General features: G+C 51.2%; 1 protein-coding gene across 1 annotated transcript in view; it reads left to right on the top strand.

The window, feature by feature from the left end:
• The window catches only part of SLC37A1 (solute carrier family 37 member 1), a 134,762-nt gene that overhangs the window by 18,956 nt on the left and 92,547 nt on the right, over nucleotides 1–23,259 (top strand). The window contains exons 2-4 of the mRNA XM_068271052.1: nucleotides 12,401–12,501; nucleotides 16,338–16,419; nucleotides 23,076–23,205. Of these exons, the coding sequence (XP_068127153.1) occupies nucleotides 12,446–12,501; nucleotides 16,338–16,419; nucleotides 23,076–23,205 (268 nt within the window). The 5' untranslated portion in view covers nucleotides 12,401–12,445. The remainder of the gene's footprint in view (nucleotides 1–12,400; nucleotides 12,502–16,337; nucleotides 16,420–23,075; nucleotides 23,206–23,259) is intronic.

Raw genomic sequence — 23,259 nt, 5'->3', positions numbered from 1 at the left:
GCACCCCGTAATATACAGCAAGTCTGCCACACGCACACAGTGTCCCTGATATGCAGCACCCTCTAATATACAGCGAGTCTGCCACACGCACACAGTGCCCCTGATATGCAGCACTCCCTAATATACAGCGAGTCTTCCACACGCACACAGTGCCCCTGATATGCAGCACCCCCTAATATACAGCGAGTCTGCCACACGCACCCAGTGCCCCTGATATGCAGCGCCCTCTAATATACAGCGAGCCTGCCACACGCACACAGTGCCCCTGATATGCATCACTCCCTAATATACAGCGAGTCTGCCACACGCACACAGTGCCCCTGATATGCAGCACCCCCTAATACACAGCGAGTCTGCCACACGCACACAGTGCCCCTGATGTGCAGCACCCCGCAATATACAACGAGTCTGCCACACGCACACAGTGCCCCTGGTATGCAGCATCCCCGTAATATACAGCGAGTCTGCCACACACACACACAGTGCCCCTGATATGCAGCATCCCCTAATATACAGCGAGTCTGCCACACACACACACAGTGCCCCTGATATGCAGCATCCCCTAATATACAGCGAGTCTGCCACACGCACACAGCGCCCTTTGATATGCAGCACCCCCTACTATACAGCGAGTCTGCCACACGCACACAGTGCCCCTGATGTGCAGCACCCCCTAATATACAGCGAGTCTGCCACACATCTGTCTGCCTGTGCCTCTGATATGCAGCACCCCCTAATATACAGCAAGTCTGCCACACACACACAGTGCCCCTGATATGCAGCACCCCCTAATATACAGCGAGTCTGCCACACGCACACAGTGCCCCTGATATGCAGCGCCCCCTAATACACAGTGAGTCTGCCACACGCACACAGTGCCCCTGATATGCAGCACCCCCTAATACACAGCGAGTCTGCCACACACACCCAGTGCCCCTGATATGCAGCACCCCCTAATATACAGCGAGTCTACCACATGCCTGTGTCTGCCTGTGCCCCTGATATGCAGCGCCCCCTAATATACAGCGAGTCTGCCATACGCACACAGTGCCCCTGATATGCAGCACCCCCTAATACACAGCGAGTCTGCCACACGCACACAGTGCCCCTGATATGCAGCAACTCCAATATACAGCGAGTCTGCCACACGTACACAGTGCCCCTGATATGCAGCACCCTCTAATATACAGCGAGTCTGCCACACGCACACAGTGCCCCTGATATGCAGCACCCCCTAATATACAGCGAGTCTGCCACACGCACACAGTTCCCCTGATATGCAGCGCCCCCTAATATACAGGAGTCTGCCACACGCACACAGTGCCCCTGATATGCAGCGCCCCCTAATATACAGCGAGTCTGCCACACGCACACAGTGCCCCTGATATGCAGCACCCCCTAATACACAGCGAGTCTGCCACACGCACACAGTGCCCCTGATATGCAGCACCCCCTAATACACAGCGAGTCTGCCACACGCACACAGTGCCCCTGATATGCAGCACCCTCTAATATACAGCGAGTCTGCCACACGCCTGTGTCTGCCTGTGCCCATGATATGCAGCACCCCCTAATATACAGCGAGTCTGCCACACGCACACAGTGCCCCTGATATGCAGCACCCTCTAATACACAGCGAGTCTGCCACACGCACACAGTGCCCCTGATATGCAGCACCCCCTATTATACAGCGAGTCTGCCACACGCACACAGTGCCCCTGATATGCAGCACCCCCTAATATACAGCGAGCCTGCCACGCGCACAGTGCCCCTGATATGCACCACCCCCTAATATACAGCGAGTCTGCCGCACGCACACAGTGCCCCTGATATGCAGCACCCTCTAATATACAGCGAGTCTGCCACACGCACACAGTGCCCCTGATATGCAGCACCCCCTAATACACAGCGAGTCTTCCACACGCACACAGTGCCCCTGATATGCAGCACCTCCAATATACAGCGAGTCTGCAACACGCACACAGTGCCCCTGATATGCAGCACCCTCTAATATACAGCAAGTCTGCCACACGCACACAGTGCCCCTGATATGCAGCACCCTCTAATATACAGCGAGTCTGCCACACGCACACAGTGCCCCTGATATGCAGCACCCCCAAATATACAGCGAGCCTGCCACACGCACACAGTGCCTCTGATATGCAGCACCCCCTTATATACAGCGAGCCTGCCACACGCACACAGTGCCCCTGATATGCAGCTCATAGGGAGAGCCTGCCACACGCACACAGTGCCCCTGATATGCAGCACCCCCAAATATACAGCGAGCCTGCCACACGCACACAGTGCCTCTGATATGCAGCACCCCCTTATATACAGCGAGCCTGCCACACGCACACAGTGCCCCTGATATGCAGCTCATAGGGAGAGCCTGCCACACGCACACAGTGCCCCTGATATGCAGCACCCTCTAATATGCAGCGAGTCTGCCACACGCACACAGTGCCCCTGATATGCAGCACCCTCTAATAAACAGCGAGTCTGCCACACGCCTGTGTCTGCCTGTGCCCCTGATATGCAGCACCCCCTAATATACAGCAAGTCTGCCACACGCACACAGCGCCCCTGATATGCAGCACCCTCTAATATACAGCGAGTCTGCCACACGCCTGTGTCTGCCTGTGCCCCTGATATGCAGCACCCCCTAATATACAGCGAGTCTGCCACACGCACACAGTGCCCCTGATATGCAGCACCCTCTAATATACAGCGAGTCTGCCACACGCACACAGTGCCCCTGATATGCAGCACCCTCTAATACATAGCGAGTCTGCCACACGCACACAGTGCCCCTGATATGCAGCACCCCCTAATATACAGCGAGCCTGCCACACGCACAGTGCCCCTGATATGCACCACCCCCTAATATACAGCGAGTCTGCCACACGCACACAGTGCCCCTGATATGCAGCACCCCCTAATACACAGCGAGTCTGCCACACGCACACAGTGCCTCTGATATGCAGCACCTCCAATATACAGCGAGTCTGCAACACGCACACAGTGCCCCTGATATGCAGCACCCTCTAATATACAGCAAGTCTGCCACACGCATACAGTGCCTCTGATATGCAGCACCCCCTTATATACAGCGAGCCTGCCACACGCACACAGTGCCCCTGATATGCAGCTCATAGGGAGAGCCTGCTACACACACACACAGTGCCCCTGGTATGCAGCACCCCCTAATATACAGCGAGTCTGCCACACGCACACAGTGCCTCTGATATGCAGCACCCCCTTATATACAGCGAGCCTGCCACACGCACACAGTGCCCCTGATATGCAGCTCATAGGGAGAGCCTGCCACACGCACACAGTGCCCCTGATATGCAGCACCCTCTAATATACAGCAAGTCTGCCACACGCACACCGCGCCCCTGATATGCAGCACCCTCTAATATACAGCGAGTCTGCCACACGCCTGTGTCTGCCTGTGCCCCTGATATGCAGCACCCCCTAATATACAGCAAGTCTGCCACACGCACACAGCGCCCCTGATATGCAGCACCCTCTAATATACAGCGAGTCTGCCACACACCTGTGTCTGCCTGTGCCCCTGATATGCAGCTCATAGGGAGAGTCTGCCACACGCACACAGTGCCCCTGATATGCAGCACCCTCTAATATACAGCGAGTCTGCCACACGCACACAGTGCCCCTGATATGCAGCACCCCCTAATACACAGCGAGTCTGCCACACGCACACAGTGCCCCTGATACGCAGCATCCCCAATACACAGCGCCCCAATACACAGCTCATGGGGAGAGTCTGCCACACACACAGCACCCCTGATATGCAGCACCCCCTGATACACAGTGCCCCCTAATACACAGCGCCCCAATACACAGCACCCCTAATACAGAGCTCATGGGACGAGTCTGCCACACAGAGCGCCCCTGATATGCAGCTCATGGGACGACTCTGCCACACACAGCACCCCTGATATGCAGCTCATACGGAGAGTCTGCCACACACAGCACCCCTGATATGCAGCTCATAGGGAGAGTCTGCCACACACACAGCGCCCCTGATATGCAGCACCCTCTAATTTACAGCGCCCCAATACACAGCACCCCTGATATGCAGCTCATGGGACGACTCTGCCACACACAGCACTCCTGATATGCAGCTCATAGGGAGAGTCTGCCACACACACAGCACCCCTGATATGCAGCTCATAGGGAGAGTCTGCCACACACACAGAGCCCCTGATATGCAGCTCATGGGGAGAGTCTGCCACACACACAGCACCCCTGATAGGCAGCACCCTCTAATGTACAGCGCCCCAATACACAGCACCCCTGATATGCAGCTCATGGGACGAGTCTGCCACACACAGCCCCCCTGATATGCAGCTCATAGGCAGAGTCTGCCACACACAGCTCCCCTGATATGCAGCGCTCCAATACACAGCACCCCTGATATGCAGCGCCCTAATATACAGCCCCTCCTGATATGTATCTCCCAGGGAGTGTATGCCACACACAGCGCCCCCAATACACAGCACCCCTAATACACAGCTCATGGGGCGAGTCTGCCACACACACAGCACCCCCAATACACAGCACCCCTAATACACAGCACCCCTAATACACTGCTCATGGGGCGAGTCTGCCACACACAGCACCCCCAATACACAGCACCCCTAATACACTGCTCATGGGGCGAGTCTGCCACACACACAGCACCCCTGATATGCAGAGCCCCCTGATACACAGCACCCCTGATATGCAGCGCCCCCAATACGCCGCACCCCCTGATATGTAGCTCATAGGGAGTGTATGCCACACACAGCGCCCCCAATACACAGCGCCCCAATACACAGCAGGGGACACTGTGCTGTGACATCTGTACAAGGCTATATGCTGCAGGGGACACTGCTGTGACATCTGTACATGGCTATATGCTGCAGGGGACACTGTGCTGTGACATCTGTACATGGCTATATGCTGCAGGGGACACTGCTGTGACATCTGTACAAGGCTATATGCTGCAGGGGACACTGTGCTGTGACATCTGTACATGGCTATATGCTGCAGGGGACACTGTGCTGTGACATCTGTACATGGCTATATGCTGCAGGGGACACTCTGTGCTGTGACATCTGTACATGGCTATATGCTGCAGGGGACACTGTGCTGTGACATCTGTACATGGCTATATGCTGCAGGGGACACTGTGCTGTGACATCTGTACACGGCTATATGCTGCAGGGGGACTCTGTGCTGTGACATCTGTACACGGCTATATGCTGCAGGGGACACTGTGCTGTGACATCTGTACATGGCTATATGCTGCAGGGGACACTGTGCTGTGACATCTGTACATGGCTATATGCTGCAGGGGACACCCTGTGCTGTGACATCTGTACATGGCTATATGCTGCAGGGGACACTGTGCTGTGACATCTGTACATGGCTATATGCTGCAGGGGACACTGTGCTGTGACATCTGTACATGGCTATATGCTGCAGGGGACACTGTGCTGTGACATCTGTACATGGCTATATGCTGCAGGGGACACCCTGTGCTGTGACATCTGTACATGGCTATATGCTGCAGGGGACACCCTGTGCTGTGACATCTGTACATGGCTATATGCTGCAGGGGACACTGTGCTGTGACATCTGTACATGGCTATATGCTGCGGGGGACACTCTGTGCTGTGACATCTGTACATGGCTATATGCTGCGGGGGACACTCTGTGCTGTGACATCTGTACATGGCTATATGCTGCGGGGGACACTCTGTGCTGTGACATCTGTACATGGCTATATGCTGCAGGGGACACTCTGTGCTGTGACATCTGTACATGGCTATATGCTGCAGGGGACACTCTGTACATGGCTATATGCTGCGGGGGACACTGTGCTGTGACATCTGTACAAGGCTATATGCTGCGGGGGACACTGTGCTGTGACATCTGTACAAGGCTATATGCTGCAGGGGACACTGTGCTGTGACATCTGTACATGGCTATATGCTGCAGGGGACACTCTGTGCTGTGACATCTGTACATGGCTATATGCTGCAGGGGACACTCTGTACTGTGACATCTGTACATGGCTATATGCTGCAGGGGGCACTCTGTGCTGTGACATCTGTACATGGCTATATGCTGCAGGGGACACTCTGTGCTGTGACATCTGTACATGGCTATATGCTGCAGGGGACACTCTGTGCTGTGACATCTGTACATGGCTATATGCTGCAGGGGACACTCTGTGCTGTGACATCTGTTCATGGCTATATGCTGCAGAGGACGCTGTGCTGTGACATCTGTTCATGGCTATATGCTGCAGGGGACACTGTGCTGTGACATCTGTACATGGCTATATGCTGCAGGGGACACTGTGCTGTGACATCTGTACATGGCTATATGCTGAAGGGGGCACTCTGTGCTGTGACATCTGTACATGGCCATATGCTGCAGGAGGACACTGTGCTGTGACATCTGTACATGGCTATATGCTGCAGGGGACACTGTGCTGTGGCATCTGTACATGGCTATATGCTGCAGGGGACACCCTGTGCTGTGACATCTGTACAAGGCTGTATGCTGCAGGGGACACTGTGCTGTGACATCTGTACATGGCTATATGCTGCAGGGGACACACTGTGCTGTGACATCTGTACATGGCTATATGCTGCGAGGGACACTGTGCTATGACCTCTGTACATGGCTATATACTGCAGGGGACACTCTGTGCTGTGACATCTGTACATGGCTATATGCTGCGGGGGACACTGTGCTCTGACATCTGTACATGGCTATATGCTGCAGGGGACTCTGTGCTGTGACATCTGTACATGGCTATATGCTGCAGGGGACACCCTGTGCTGTGACATCTGTACAAGGCTGTATGCTGCAGGGGACACTGTGCTGTGACATCTGTACATGGCTATATGCTGCAGGGGACACTGTGCTGTGACATCTGTACATGGCTATATGCTGCAGGGGACACTGTGCTGTGACATCTGTACACGGCTATATGCTGCAGGGGACACTCTGTGCTGTGACATCTGTACATGGCTATATGCTGCAGGGGACACTGTGCTGTGGCATCTGTACATTGCTGTATGCTGCAGGGGACACTGTGCTGTGACATCTGTACATGGCTATATGCTGCAGGGGACACTCTGTGCTGTGACATCTGTACATGGCTATATGCTGCCGGGGGCACTGTGCTGTGACATCTGTACATGGCTATATGCTGCAGGGGGACACTGTGCTGTGACATCTGTACATGGCTATATGCTGCAGGGGACACTGTGCTGTGACATCTGTACATGGCTATATGCTGCAGGGGACACTGTGCTGTGACATCTGTACATGGCTATATGCTGCAGGGGACACTCTGTGCTGTGACATCTGTACATGGCTATATGCTGCAGGGGACACTGTGCTGTGACATCTGTATATGGCTATATGCTGCAGGGGGACACTGTGCTGTGACATCTGTACATGGCTATATGCTGCAGGGGACACTCTGTGCTGTGACATCTGTACATAGCTATATGCTGCAGGGGACACCCTGTGCTGTGACATCTGTACATGGCTATATGCTGCAGGGGACACTGTGCTGCCTGTGACATCTGTACATGGCTATATGCTGCGGGGGACACTGTGCTGCCTGTGACATCTGTACATGGCTATATGCTGCGGGGGACACTGTGCTGTGACATCTGTACATGGCTATATGCTGCGGGGGACACTCTGTGCTTTGACATCTGTACAAGGCTGTATGCTGCAGGGGACACTGTGCTGTGACATCTGTACATGGCTATATGCTGGGGGGGGACACTGTGCTGTGATATCTGTACATGGCTATATGCTGCAGGGGACACTGTGCTGTGACATCTGTACATGGCTATATGCTGCAGGGGACACTGTGCTGTGACATCTGTACATGGCTATATGCTGCAGGGGACACTGTGCTGTGACATCTGTACAAGGCTATATGCTGCAGGGGACACTGTGCTGTGACATCTGTACATGGCTATATGCTGCAGGGGACACTGTGCTGTGACATCTGTACATGGCTATATGCTGCAGGGGACACTGTGCTGTGACATCTGTACATGGCTATATGCTGCAGGGGACACTGTGCTGTGACATCTGTACATGGCTATATGCTGCAAGGGACACTGTGCTGTGACATCTGTACATGGCTATATGCTGCAGGGGACACTGTGCTGTGGCATCTGTACATGGCTATATGCTGCAGGGGACACTGTGCTGTGACATCTGTACATGGCTATATGCTGCAGGGGACACTGTGCTGTGACATCTGTACATGGCTATATGCTGCAGGGGACACTGTGCTGTGACATCTGTACATGGCTATATGCTGCAGGGGACACTGTGCTGTGACATCTGTACATGGCTATATGCTGCAGGGGACACTGTGCTGTGACATCTGTACATGGCTATATGCTGCAAGGGACACTGTGCTGTGGCATCTGTACATGGCTATATGCTGCAGGGGACACTGTGCTGTGACATCTGTACATGGCTATATGCTGCAGGGGACACTGTGCTGTGACATCTGTACATGGCTATATGCTGCAGGGGACACTGTGCTGTGACATCTGTACATGGCTATATGCTGCAGGGGACACTGTGCTGTGACATCTGTACATGGCTACATGCTGCAGGGGACACTCTGTGCTGTGACATCTGTACATGGCTATATGCTGCAGGGGACACTGTGCTGTGGCAGTGAGTCAGCAGCTATAGCAGTTATCACCTATTAAAGAACTATTAATAACGTGTTATCCCGGGCCGGCATCTGGTCCAGCTACATTCCTCCTCAGACCTATCAGCAGACAAAGTGTTCAGTATGAGAATATCTTCCCTCCCATTCAGGATGACATAAATGCACAACAGTGATGGGTCAGAGGGAAATGCATTGGAAAAATCAATTTGGTGTGGTTTTTATATGGTTATAGTTTTGGAATTGGTTAGTAGTGTGCCAGTATATGGTTATATACTTGGAACTGGTTAGTAGCATGCTGGTATATGGTTATAGCCTGGTTAGTAGTGTGCTGGTATATGGTTATATGCTTGGAACTGATTAGTAGTGTGCTGGTATATGGTTATATTATTGGAATTGGTTAGCAGTGTGGCGGAATATGGTTATATCCTTAGAACTGGTTAGTCATGTGCCAGTGTCAGGCTAATGTCAACTTTCAGATAGAAGAACTAGAGCGTTGAGTGGTTTCCAAATGAAAACAATTTATTTTGTACATAGGTGGAGATATTTTGAGACCAATAGCAATGTATAGTATAATATCTGATGAGCTGTCAGCAGGACCTTTAATTTATACCAAATAAAAACTGGGCAGTAACATGACATCCTAAAACGTATATAACTGAAGTCCAGTGAAGAGCTGTGTATTCAGGGCCGGGATTGGGAAGGTAACTGGCCTGTAGAGTTGTCCTCCTTGGTCTTTGATGAGTTTGTCTTCAGACTTGAAGGACTGTTTGTCTGGCTGATATCATTGAGGCTAATGTAAACATGCACTGTATATATAGGAGACAATGAAGCTGGTGCAGATACACAACACATTGTTTAGTCTTCTCTTCCCATACAATGCAGATATTTGCAAAGTCTACACAACAGATACCTATGAGAATGTGAACAAACGCTTACAAAGAGACCAACCTTTCCCTGTTATACATTGCAGATATTTGTAAGGTCTCCCGCTAAGTAAGAGAATGGGCAGAAACAATTACTAAGAGTCTAATCCCAACAGCAGTGTTCTGCGAGGGGTGAATAGCATTTACCTTTTACTAATAGTTAATAGGTCTTGTTGAGTTCAGTACAATATACTTCTACATATCTACTGATGATATCTTTGAACTGTTTGACTCTATCTGATGCTGGATACACACGGTTCGTTCCCGCACTCGATTCCCGTCGATTCGTTTATTTCCGACATGTCCTATTCGCGGTTCGATGGATCGTTAGGTCGATTTGCTATACTTTACATGGCAATCGACCTAAAAATCATCGGAATGCACTCGCAAATGTTTGGGAATAATCGATTCGTCGGGAATCGAGCGGCGCATTCAATGCGGGAACGAACCGTGTGTATTCAGCATAAGGGTCAGTGGCATAGACTAACCTTATAATAATAATAATAATCATAAGTTAGTTCATGGGGAACTGTTGATCCTTGATGGTTGTCCACAACCTCCAAGTGTCTGAAATGAGAGAGACCAGGAGCCCAATGGTGCAGTATCACATGACAATGGTATCGGTAGATAGTAGGTGTGAATATACTCACAATAACGTGCAACCACCGCCAGAGCCTGCGGGGAGTTTCCTGTCCCCTCTCGGTATCCCTGGTCTGCAGGTACAGGTGCCACTCGCTCACTCACTCCCCGGATAAGTTCTGAGGACTAGACAGTCCTTGTTACTGGTACCCCTTACAGTGTGGCCTAGACTAAACACTGGTGGAGGCACGCTGAATGCTATGTAACAGCCAGGTGGCGATATGAGAAGCGTGATGCGAACGTGAGAAGCGTGATGAGGATATGAGAAGCGTGATGCGACCGTGAGAAGCGCGATGAGAACGTGAGAAGCGGGATAACGTGAGAAGTGTGATGAGAACATGAGAAGCACCACCCTTCATTCTAATTTGGGGCGAAGGGACCCTGGCTACCTATTCCTAAAAGGAGGAAAATGGTCATTTGCCACCTAACTACGAACACGGCGAATCCAGCGCTGGAGATTTGGGCGCAGGAGATTTAGGCGCAGCCGGCGCCACCATAGGCTGTAATAGGAATTACGGCTACAGCAGGCACAGGGAGTAACTTCTGCGCCATCGGAAGACGGAGCTAAAGTTGCTTTTAAAACAATAATTCCCCCACTATCCATGGTGGCCTGGAGGAGGAATAGTAATTAGTGCGGCCGGGACTTGTGCGGCAGCAGGATCAGCCATATACCGGCTGTATCCTGCGCCCAAGTCTGCCAGCGCCGTTATCTCTCGTACGCCCTAACTAGCCAAATCAACATTTATAAAAATAAGACAATGCGGTAGAGTATCTGTCTGAGGACATGGAGATCTTAGCATAAATCAGGTATAACCAGATGACAAGGGCAAGACTGGAACAATTCAATCGTTAGTTTATTATAAAAATATACATTAGCGCAAGCGGATAAATGTATCGGCTAACAGAACAGATTGCCTTGGATAGAATGAGTAACAGATGAGAGATGAATAGGATGTCTGATAAATACCGTGTTTGAGCTGAAGTATGCGGCAATTAAAAATCTTTGTCTGGAGAAGTCCAGGACGGCGGATGCCATGCGGCCAAAGGCCTTTGTGTGAAGGTATCCAAGATGGCCGCCTGGCTGTCAATAATGGAGGGATTGGACCATGAGGTCTACGTGTGGCAATCTCTCTTAAAGATCTTGTCCTGAAGGGAGGAGTTGGCATAAGGGCTGATGCCCTCCCCTGAAGGAGAAGCTTCCCTCCTCTTACTAAAGAGCAGAAATCTGGCAGAACGTGATTGTCCTGCACATGTTAGTCCAATCAACGAGCAGAATGCGTCTTGGTATTCAGCGTCCTGCCCCAAGTCCATACATATGAAACCCGAGAGGTGTGACCTGCACCTACAGGGCTACTTACAACCTGTGCTTAAGCAATCTTAGGTCCTATGATTCTGGAAATTTCCCAGACCGTGTGCCTCGCGACCTATGCCAATGTGAACGACAGTCTTCTAGCGTAGAAAATATAGAAATTGGGAATTCCTGGGTCACAGTAGGTCAGCTGCTTGGAGGGGAACCTTAAATACGATCTGTCCCTCTGCAGCTCTGGGCAAGGTGTCAGTGTTGGAAACCATGTTCTAGGAAACCTTGGTTTACGATATCTCACAGTGGAGTGACGATTTATGGCTAGTTACACAGCAGGGGTGTTTGGCTTCTTGAGACACGGCGATTGATGTGTGTAAGGCTTATGATGCATTCAATGTAACATACCAAAGTCGTCACAGACAGTATATGGTTATATCCTCTGCATTGGTTAGTAGTGTGCCAGTATATGGTTATATCCTTGGAACTGGTTAGTAGTGTGGTGGTATATGGTTATAGTGTTGGAATTGGTTAGTAGTGTGGTGGTGTTTGGTTATATCCTTGGAATTGGTTAGTAGTGTGATGGTGTTTGGTTATATCCTTGGAATTGGTTAGTAATGTGCCGGTATATGGTTAAATTCTTGGAATTGGGTAGTAGTGTGCTGGTATATGGTGTTATCCTTGGATGGTTAGTAGTGTGCCGGTATATGGTTATATCCTCGGTTAGATTGGAAAGTTGTGTATGACATGTAATCAGAACCATCCAGTGACTAATCTGTGTTCTTATTTCAGAGTAAGACGTGAAGTTTCGTGACTCAGCCTTTTTCTGGATGGCCAATGGCAGCTCTTCCTCCAGGGATCAGGCTTTTCGTGTCCTCCTCTCGAGAGCAGTGGTAGGTTTATTTCTGCTGTGACTCCACCCCCTTCAGCAGTTTATATATAGCTGCAGTGAGTTATTTATATCACTTCCTGTGTCTGTCATGTAGTCGCTGCCCCAGATGGGTTGTTGCCAGAAATAGTGCTGCCCTTAATTATTCATACCCCTGGCAAATTTTGACTTAAAGTTACTTTTATTCAACCAGCAGGTAATTTTTTTTTTTTTTTTTTTTTTTTTTTTTTTTACAGGAAATGACATGGGTGTCTCCCAAAAGATAAGACTATGTACAATGGGCATTATTGTGGGAAAAAACATTTCTCCGCTTTTTATTTACATTTTGAGCAGTGTCCAGTCCAAAATGATTCATACCCTTCACAAACTGTCAGTCTGTGGGAAAATCCAGTGTGAAGAAATGCTTAGCAGACAACATTAATGTTTGCCAGAGTCCTGACTTGAATCCAATTGAGAATCTGTGGAGGGAGCTAAAGATAAACATGATGGCAAGAAGACCCTCCAACCTGAAAGATATGAGCTCATTGCTAAAGATGAATGAGCAGAAATACCTGTGGAGACATGCAAAATGCTGGTCTGCAATTATAGGAAGTGTGTGATTGCTGTAATGGCCAATAAAGGCTTTTCTATTAAAAAGCCTCTTTTTTTTTTTTTTGCTCAAATGTAAATAAGATGAAAAATGCTTTTTTTTTTTTTTTCACAATAATGCCTTTTGTACATCACATGGTCTTATCTTTTGGGAGACACCTATGTCATTTCCCATCAATAAATTACTTGCTGGTTGAATAAAAGTAACTTTAAGGCATTTCCCAGGGGTATGAATAATTATGGGCAGGATTGTAGGAACTTACCAAATACTTAAGGGCAACTTCATATTTTGTCTTTTGAAGCTGGTGCACTTTGTGGAGTTGCTAGGAAACTGGGACACCTTGTAGAGACCCTAGGAAGATGGGACACCATTGGGACATAGTGTGGGGGACACTAGGGAGCTGGGACATAGTGTGGGGGACACTGGGGAGCTGGGGCATAGTGTGGGGGACACTAGGGAGCTGGGACATAGTGTGGGGGACACTAGGGAGCTGGGACATAGTGTTGGGGACACTAGGGAGCTGGGACATAGTGTGGAGGACACTGGGGAGCTGGGACATAGTGTGGGGGACACTGGGGAGCTGGGACATAGTGTGGGGGACACTAGGGAGCTGGGACATAGTGTGGGGGACACTGGGGAGCTGGGACATAGTGTGGGGGACACTGGGGAGCTGGGACATAGTGTGGGGGACACTAGGGAGCTGGGACATAGTGTGGGGGACACTGGGGAGCTGGGACATAGTGTGGGGGACACTGGGGAGCTGGGACATAGTGTGGGGGACACTGGGGAGCTGGGACATAGTGTGGGGGACACTGGGGAGCTGGGACATAGTGTGGGGGACACTGGGGAGCTGGGACATAGTGTGGGGGACACTGGGGAGCTGGGACATAGTGTGGGGGACACTGGGGAGCTGGGACATAGTGTGGGGGACACTGGGGAGCTGGGACATAGAGTGGGGGACACTAGGGAGCTGGGACATAGTGTTGGGGACACTAGGGAGCTGGGACATAGTGTGGGGGACACTGGGGAGCTGGGACATAGTGTGGGGGACACTGGGGAGCTGGGGCATTGTGTGGGGGACACTGGGGAGCTGGGACATAGTGTGGGGGACACTAGGGAGCTCGGGCATAGTGTGGGGGACACTAGGGAGCTGGGACATAGTGTGGGGGACACTAGGGAGCTGGGACATAGTGTGGGGGACACTAGGGAGCTGGGACATAGTGTGGGGGACACTAGGGAGCTGGGACATAGTGTGGGGGACACTAGGGAGCTGGGACATTGTGTGGGGGACACTGGGGAGCTGGGACATAGTGTGGGGGACACTGGGGAGCTGGGACATAGTGTGGGGGACACTAGGGAGCTGGGACATAGTGTGGGGGACACTGGGGAGCTGGGACATAGTGTGGGGGACACTAGGGAGCTGGGACATAGTGTGGGGGACACTAGGGAGCTGGGACATAGTGTGGGGGACACTGGGGAGCTGGGACATAGTGTGGGGGACACTAGGGAGCTGGGACATAGTGTGGGGGACACTAGGGAGCTGGGACATAGTGTGGGGGACACTAGGGAGCTGGGACATAGTGTGGGGGACACTGGGGAGCTGGGACATAGTGTGGGGGACACTGGGGAGCTGGGACATAGTGTGGGGGACACTGGGGAGCTGGGACATAGTGTGGGGGACACTAGGGAGCTGGGACATTGTGTGGGGGACACTGGGGAGCTGGGACATAGTGTGGGGGACACTGGGGAGCTGGGGCATAGTGTGGGGGACACTGGGGAGCTGGGACATAGTGTGGGGGACACTGGGGAGCTGGGACATAGTGTGGGGGACACTGGGGAGCTGGGACATAGTGTGGGGGACACTGGGGAGCTGGGACATAGTGTGGGGGACACTAGGGAGCTGGGACATAGTGTGGGGGACACTGGGGAGCTGGGACATAGTGTGGGGGACACTGGGGAGCTGGGACATAGTGTGGGGGACACTGGGGAGCTGGGACATAGTGTGGGGGACACTAGGGAGCTGGGACATAGTGTGGGGGACACTAGGGAGCTGGGACATAGTGTGGGGGACACTGGGGAGCTGGGATATAGTGTGGGGGACACTGGGGAGCTGGGACATAGTGTGGGGGACACTGGGGAGCTGGGACATAGTGTGGGGGACACTAGGGAGCTGGGACATAGTGTGGGGGACACTAGGGAGCTGGGACATAGTGTGGGGGACACTAGGGAGCTGGGACATAGTGTGGGGGACACTAGGGAGCTGGGACATAGTGTGGGGGACACTAGGGAGCTGGGACATAGTGTGGGGGACACTAGGGAGCTGGGACATAGTGTGGGGGACACTGGGGAGCCGGGACATAGTGTGGGGGACACTAGGGAGCCGGGACATAGTGTGGGGGACACTAGGGAGCCGGGACATAGTGTGGGGGACACTAGGGAGCCGGGACATAGTGTGGGGGACACTGGGGAGCCGGGACATAGTGTGGGGGACACTGGGGAGCTGGGACATAGTGTGGGGGACACTGGGGAGCTGGGACATAGTGTGGGGGACACTGGGGAGCTGGGACATAGTGTGGGGGACACTGGGGAGCTGGGACATAGTGTGGAGGACACTGGGGAGCTGGGACATAGTGTGGGGGACACTGGGGAGCTGGGACATAGTGTGGGGGACACTGGGGAGCTGGGACATAGTGTGGGGGACACTGGGGAGCTGGGACATAGTGTGGGGGACACTGGGGAGCTGGGACATAGTGTGGGGGACACTGGGGAGCTGGGACATAGTGTGGGGGACACTGGGAAGCTGGGACATAGTGTGGGGGACACTGGGGAGCTGGGACATAGTGTGGGGGACACTAGGGAGCTGGGACATAGTGTGGGGGACACTGGGGAGCTGGGACATAGTGTGGGGGACACTGGGGAGCTGGGACATAGTGTGGGGGACACTGGGAAGCTGGGACATAGTGTGGGGGACACTGGGAAGCTGGGACATAGTGTGGGGGACACTAGGAAGCTGGGACATAGTGTGGGGGACACTAGGGAGCTGGGACATAGAGTGGGGGACACTGGGGAGCTGGGACATAGTGTGGAGGACACTGGGGAGCTGGGACATAGTGTGGGGGACACTGGGGAGCTGGGACATAGTGTGGGGGACACATAAAGTAAACATTTTATAGCACTGTGTTCCATGTTGTGCATTTGTTATCAGAAAATTAGCTTAGCAGATTCTGGTTATGTTATTTGGTCTCTTCCAGGTTCCGAGTTCTTGTTCTGATTCTCACCTACCTCTTGTACTGCAGCTTCCACCTGTCTAGAAAGCCCATCACCATTGTAAAGGTAAGGAGAGGGGGTGGGATGAAATGGCTTGTGTGACACCATAAGATGACTGGGGGGGAGGGGAAGGGTTTCCCGGGCAACATCCCGCTTCATCAGGCAATGAACAACCGGAGTATCTCACAGCGTGGTATCCAAAACGTGCTTGGCGCCTCTGCATTATCGTATATCAAGTCATCCACCATTGGTGGAAGGGTGAAAAACCCTCTTCTTTTCCTTCTACAGAGAGCGACAGCTTAGTCCTGAGTGGGGACAGGCCTAATCTCCCCACCTGCATGTTCAGTGGTTGCCTAAAGGGTAACCCAGGTGTGTAAGTATATTACTTACGTTTCATTATGACTACTTTGTCCAAAACATACTACACTATATTGGGCTCTCGGTCTCCATTTGTTCATTGACAGAAGATACTGTGGATGGGTTGGCGTTAGGAAGGCTGCTCAGTACCGTTTTGTATGCTCTTGGTCCCCACCCCCATGGACTCGTGAACCCTTACTGGTTAGGGACAGACACACAGCCTGTATGTCAGAACCTAAAATTCTGGAGCAGAGGGCGGGTCATTTCACTCTCAGGGTTTCCTCACAATAGTTAACGGCAGATCACTTCTTAGATGAGACAGGTGGTCCTCTGTCACACCCAAAAGAGGGCTTTTGATGGGGATTGCTGTGGGTGTGGCCTGAATGCAGGAAGGGTGGAGATCCTCCTGACCGCAGAATGGTGTCTTGGCCTTGTAATCCCCAGAAACAGAACTCCTCCTATTCTAATTCCATAGAGTCCAATTTGCGCCTTGCCCTAAATGCTCACAGATTTAGGAACAATTGGGGTAAGTGGCTCTTCAGGGTCCTAAACTAGTCTCCATCGGTGGAGAGAGGTAAGGGAAGATCAGGAGCCAATATTGTGTAGTAGGTATGTGCTAAAAAGTGGAGGGAATACAGTGGTATATTACGGTCCCCCCAGACCCGCATTGCCCATGTAGGGTTTGGGTCTGGACAATACAGTGGTATATTACACTACCCCCAGACCCGCATTGCCCGTGTAGGGTTAGGGTCTGGACAATACAGTGGTATATTACACTACCCCCAGACCCACATTGCCCGTGTAGTGTTAGGGTCTGGACAATACAGTGGTATATTACACTACCCCCAGACCCGCATTGCCCATGTAGGGTTAGGGTCTGGACAATACAGTGGTATATTACACTACCCCCAGACCCGCATTGCCGGTGTAGGGTTAGGGTCTGGACAATACAGTGGTATATTACACTACCCCCAGACCCGCATTGCCCGTGTAGGGTTAGGGTCTGGACAATACAGTGGTATATTACACTACCCCCAGACCCACATTGCCCGTGTAGTGTTAGGGTGTGGACAATACAGTGGTATATTACACTACCCCCAGACCCGCATTGCCCATGTAGGGTTAGGGTCTGGACAATACAGTGGTATATTACACTACCCCCAGACCCGCATTGCCGGTGTAGGGTTAGGGTCTGGACAATACAGTGGTATATTACACTACCCCCAGACCCACATTGCCCGTGTAGGGTTAGGGTCTGGACAATACAGTGGTATATTACACTACCCCCAGACCCGCATTGCCGGTGTAGGGTTAGGGTCTGGACAATACAGTGGTATATTACACTACCCCCAGACCCGCATTGCCCGTGTAGGGTTAGGGTCTGGACAATACAGTGGTATATTACACTACCCCCAGACCCGCATTGCCCGTGTAGGGTTAGGGTCTGGACAATACAGTGGTATATTACACTACCCCCAGACCCGCATTGCCCGTGTAGGGTTAGGGTCTGGACAATACAGTGGTATATTACACTACCCCCAGACTCGCATTGCCCATGTAGGGTTAGGGTCTGGACAATACAGTGGTATATTACACTAACCCCAGACCCGCATTGCCCATGTAGGGTTAGGGTCTGGACAATATAGTGGTATATTACACTACCCCGAGACCCGCATTGCCCATGTAGGGTTAGGGTCTGGACAATACAGTGGTATATTACGGTCCCCCCAGACCCGCATTGCCCATGTAGGGTTTGGGTCTGGACAATACAGTGGTATATTACACTACCCCCAGACCCGCATTGCCCATGTAGGGTTTGGGTCTGGACAATACAGTGGTATATTACACTACCCCCAGACCCGCATTGCCCATGTAGGGTTAGGGTCTGGACAATACAGTGGTATATTACACTACCCCCAGACCCGCATTGCCCATGTAGGGTTAGGGTCTGGACAATACAGTGGTATATTACGGTCCCCCCAGACCCGCATTGCCCATGTAGGGTTAGGGTCTGGACAATACAGTGATATATTACACTATCCCCAGACCTGCATTGCCCATGTAGGGTTAGGGTCTGGACAATACAGTGGTATATTACACTACCCCGAGACCTGCATTGCCCATGTAGGGTTAGGGTCTGGACAATACAGTGGTATATTACACTACCCCGAGACCTGCATTGCCCATATAGGGTTAGGGTCTGGACAATACAGTGGTATATTACACTACCCCCAGACCCGCATTGCCCATGTAGGGTTAGGGTCTGGACAATACAGTGGTATATTACACTACCCCCAGAGCCGCATTGCCCATGTAGGGTTAGGGTCTGGACAATACAGTGGTATATTACACTACCCCCAGACCCGCATTGCCCATGTAGGGTTTGGGTCTGGACAATACAGTGGTATATTACACTACCCCCAGACCCGCATTGCCCATGTAGGGTTTGGGTCTGGACAATACAGTGGTATATTACACTACCCCCAGACCCGCATTGCCCATGTAGGGTTAGGGTCTGGACAATACAGTGGTATATTACACTACCCCCAGACCCACATTGCCCATGTAGGGTTAGGGTCTGGACAATACAGTGGTATATTACACTACCCCCAGACCCGCATTGCCCATGTAGGGTTAGGGTCTGGACAATACAGTGGTATATTACACTAACCCCAGACCCGCATTGCCCATGTAGGGTTAGGGTCTGGACAATATAGTGGTATATTACACTACCCCCAGACCCGCATTGCCCATGTAGGGTTAGGGTCTGGACAATACAGTGGTATATTACACTCCCCCGAGACCCGCATTGCCCATGTAGGGTTAGGGTCTGGACAATACAGTGGTATATTACGATCCCCCCAGACCCGCATTGCCCATGTAGGGTTTGGGTCTGGACAATACAGTGGTATATTACACTACCCCCAGACCCGCATTGCCCATGTAGGGTTAGGGTCTGGACAATACAGTGGTATATTACACTACCCCGAGACCTGCATTGCCCATGTAGGGTTACGGTCTGGACAATACAGTGGTATATTACACTACCCCCAGACCCGCATTGCCCATGTAGGGTTAGGGTCTGGACAATACAGTGGTATATTACACTATCCCCAGACCTGCATTGCCCATGTAGGGTTAGGGTCTGGACAATACAGTGGTATATTACACTACCCCCAGACCTGCATTGCCCATGTAGGGTTAGGGTCTGGACAATACAGTGGTATATTACACTACCCCCAGACCGGCATTGCCCATGTAGGGTTAGGGTCTGGACAATACAGCGATATATTACACTACCCCCAGACCCGCATTGCCCATGTAGGGTTAGGGTCTGGACAATACAGTGGTATATTACACTACCCCGAGACCTGCATTGCCCATGTAGGGTTAGGGTCTGGACAATACAGTGGTATATTACACTACCCCCAGACCCGCATTGCCCATGTAGGGTTAGGGTCTGGACAATACAGTGATATATTACACTATCCCCAGACCTGCATTGCCCATGTAGGGTTAGGGTCTGGACAATACAGTGGTATATTACACTACCCCCAGAGCCGCATTGCCCATGTAGGGTTAGGGTCTGGACAATACAGTGGTATATTACACTACCCCCAGACCCGCATTGCCCATGTAGGGTTTGGGTCTGGACAATACAGTGGTATATTACACTACCCCCAGACTCGCATTGCCCATGTAGGGTTAGGGTCTGGACAATACAGTGGTATATTACACTACCCCCAGACCCGCATTGCCCATGTAGGGTTACGGTCTGGACAATACAGTGGTATATTACACTACCCCCAGACCCGCATTGCCCATGTAGGGTTAGGGTCTGGACAATACAGTGATATATTACACTATCCCCAGACCTGCATTGCCCATGTAGGGTTAGGGTCTGGACAATACAGTGGTATATTACACTACCCCCAGACCTGCATTGCCCATGTAGGGTTAGGGTCTGGACAATACAGCGGTATATTACACTACCCCCAGACCGGCATTGCCCATGTAGGGTTAGGGTCTGGACAATACAGCGATATATTACACTACCCCCAGACCCGCATTGCCCATGTAGGGTTAGGGTCTGGACAATACAGTGGTATATTACACTACCCCCAGAGCCGCATTGCCCATGTAGGGTTTGGGTCTGGACAATACAGTGGTATATTACACTACCCCCAGACCCGCATTGCCCATGTAGGGTTAGGGTCTGGACAATACAGTGGTATATTACACTACCCCCAGACCCGCATTGCCCATGTAGGGTTAGGGTCTGGACAATACAGCGGTATATTACACTACCCCCAGACCCGCATTGCCCATGTAGGGTTAGGGTCTGGACAATACAGTGGTATATTACACTACCCCCAGACCCGCATTGCCCATGTAGGGTTTGGGTCTGGACAATACAGTGGTATATTACACTACCCCCAGACCCGCATTGCCCATGTAGGGTTAGGGTCTGGACAATACAGCGGTATATTACACTACCCCCAGACCCGCATTGCCCATGTAGGGTTAGGGTCTGGACAATACAGCGGTATATTACACTACCCCCAGACCCGCATTGCCCATGTAGGGTTAGGGTCTGGACAATAGAGTGCTAAATTACGGTCCCCCCGACCCGCATTGCTCATGTCACAACCTCTTAAACTGCTTAGGGGGAAGTCCCAGCCTCGTTCGGGTATTAGGAGCTGGACAACAGTGGTCCCACTCCCAGTGTGAGTTTATGCAGCAAACAAAAGCATAAAAACCACCCTCACAACAAAGTGGAGAATATAAACCATATGATAGAGGCGCCCAGTGTTATCAAACAAAGAAATGGAATGTCAGAGTTGGCTTGCCTCTCTCAAAGTACAACCAAGAAAACACACAAACTGACCAACATGTTTCGCAGGATCCTAGCTGCTTCTTCAGGCCTGTTGGAATAAGGTGCTTATAAAATATGAAAGGGAGAAGCTCCCACCTAAGACCTTTCACAACTCTTATGGTGCCATCTGACGAGGCACAGCTCTGTCCGAACACCACGTAGATCTAGCAGAGGATAGTCTAACACAACCTCCTCTTCTGGAATCTGTACTCAGGGACGGCCTTAGGTTTCACAGCGCCCTGAGCGAAACCTGATTTTTGTGCCCCCCTTCATCCTCTTCATGCATGCGCGCACACAGGCCCATATGCAATTCACCTTTTCTCCTGAGATATCTCCTAGGATAGTGGTTAGCAACCTTTTTGACGTCGTGACACATCACGCCAAATGCTGAGATCTCTGTGACACGTCACATATGTATAATAGGAAAAATACTATTAATAACCACGAATGGATGGAAAGAGCGCATTATCCTGAATATACTTAAAAATGAAGGCTAGAACCTATCAGGAATATTAATAAAAACAATCAGTGGGAGAGTTAGCCGCCGCCCCCCCCCACCCCCCCATTTAGAATGATAACACAGCACCGACAATTTGCACCACACGTTATAGCCGCAGTGCGCCCCCTCCAAAAAAACGCCCCCGATCTCATGTGTAGGTGCCCTCAATATAGGTTGCCAAGCATAGGTGCCCCCAGTATAGTCAGTTGAAGGTCTCCATCGCCCCCATAGGTAGCCAGGCGTAGGTGCCTCCAGTATAGGTAGCCAGGCGCAGGTGCCTCCAGTATAGGTAGCCAGGCGTAGGTGCCTCCAGTATAGGTAACCAGCTATTAGGCGCCCCCTTGGAAGCCGGCGCCCTGAGCGACCGCTCTGGTCGCACAGGTCAAAGGCCGGCTATGTCTGTACTGTCTGGATTTTATACTATATAACACATTACAAAACATGTTCTGTATCCAAAATCACATTACAAAATGAGAGCACATAGTTGTAAAAATGATATGCATCTCCTTGTAGTCATCTAGCATACTGGCTATAAAGAAAAGTCGAACTGGGATGAAAGTCCTACCAACTGAAAAACATAAAAGAAATCCTCCAATAAAAAATAGTTTCTTTAGCTTACCTAACCTCTTGTTTGTAGTGTTCACTGTCAGACTTAAGAGAAATGTGAAAAGATGAAGTATTTCTGCTACTTTCCATCTTTACTGTTCCTCTGTGATGTGAAGAGTGACATCACTTCTGCCCCCCCCCCCCTTTTTTTTTCTACACCCAGCTCAGTGTTTGTTTACTGCTTATTTTACAGCTTACTGTCCCTCCCACAGCAATCATCACCTAGGTAACAGGCTTACATCACTGTGTAAACTCTTCAAAGAGAGGGAGGATTCAATTACCTTCTGGTCATAGTGTCCTTACCTTATCTAAAATGGGAAGTTTCCTGTTGCTACTGTAGCTAAAAATCAGGCAATAGTATACCTGTATGATTTATGTTCTCAGGGTGAGCTGCACAAGCATTGTTCAGAACCACATGAGATTGAGCTGCACAGCTACAAAGAATTTGTCCTTCTGAAGCAATCCCACGATGATCCGCTGCAGAACGCCTCCCGGTGTGGCTGGGCTCCCTTCGGTAAACTGATGTCACTTCCTGTATGACTACTGTTATAAAATATCTGGCTAAATA

The sequence above is a fragment of the Hyperolius riggenbachi genome, chromosome 2 (genome assembly GCF_040937935.1).
Source record: "Hyperolius riggenbachi isolate aHypRig1 chromosome 2, aHypRig1.pri, whole genome shotgun sequence".
Taxonomy (NCBI): Eukaryota; Metazoa; Chordata; class Amphibia; order Anura; family Hyperoliidae; genus Hyperolius; species Hyperolius riggenbachi.
This window is presented reverse-complemented; position numbering and strand designations above follow the sequence as displayed.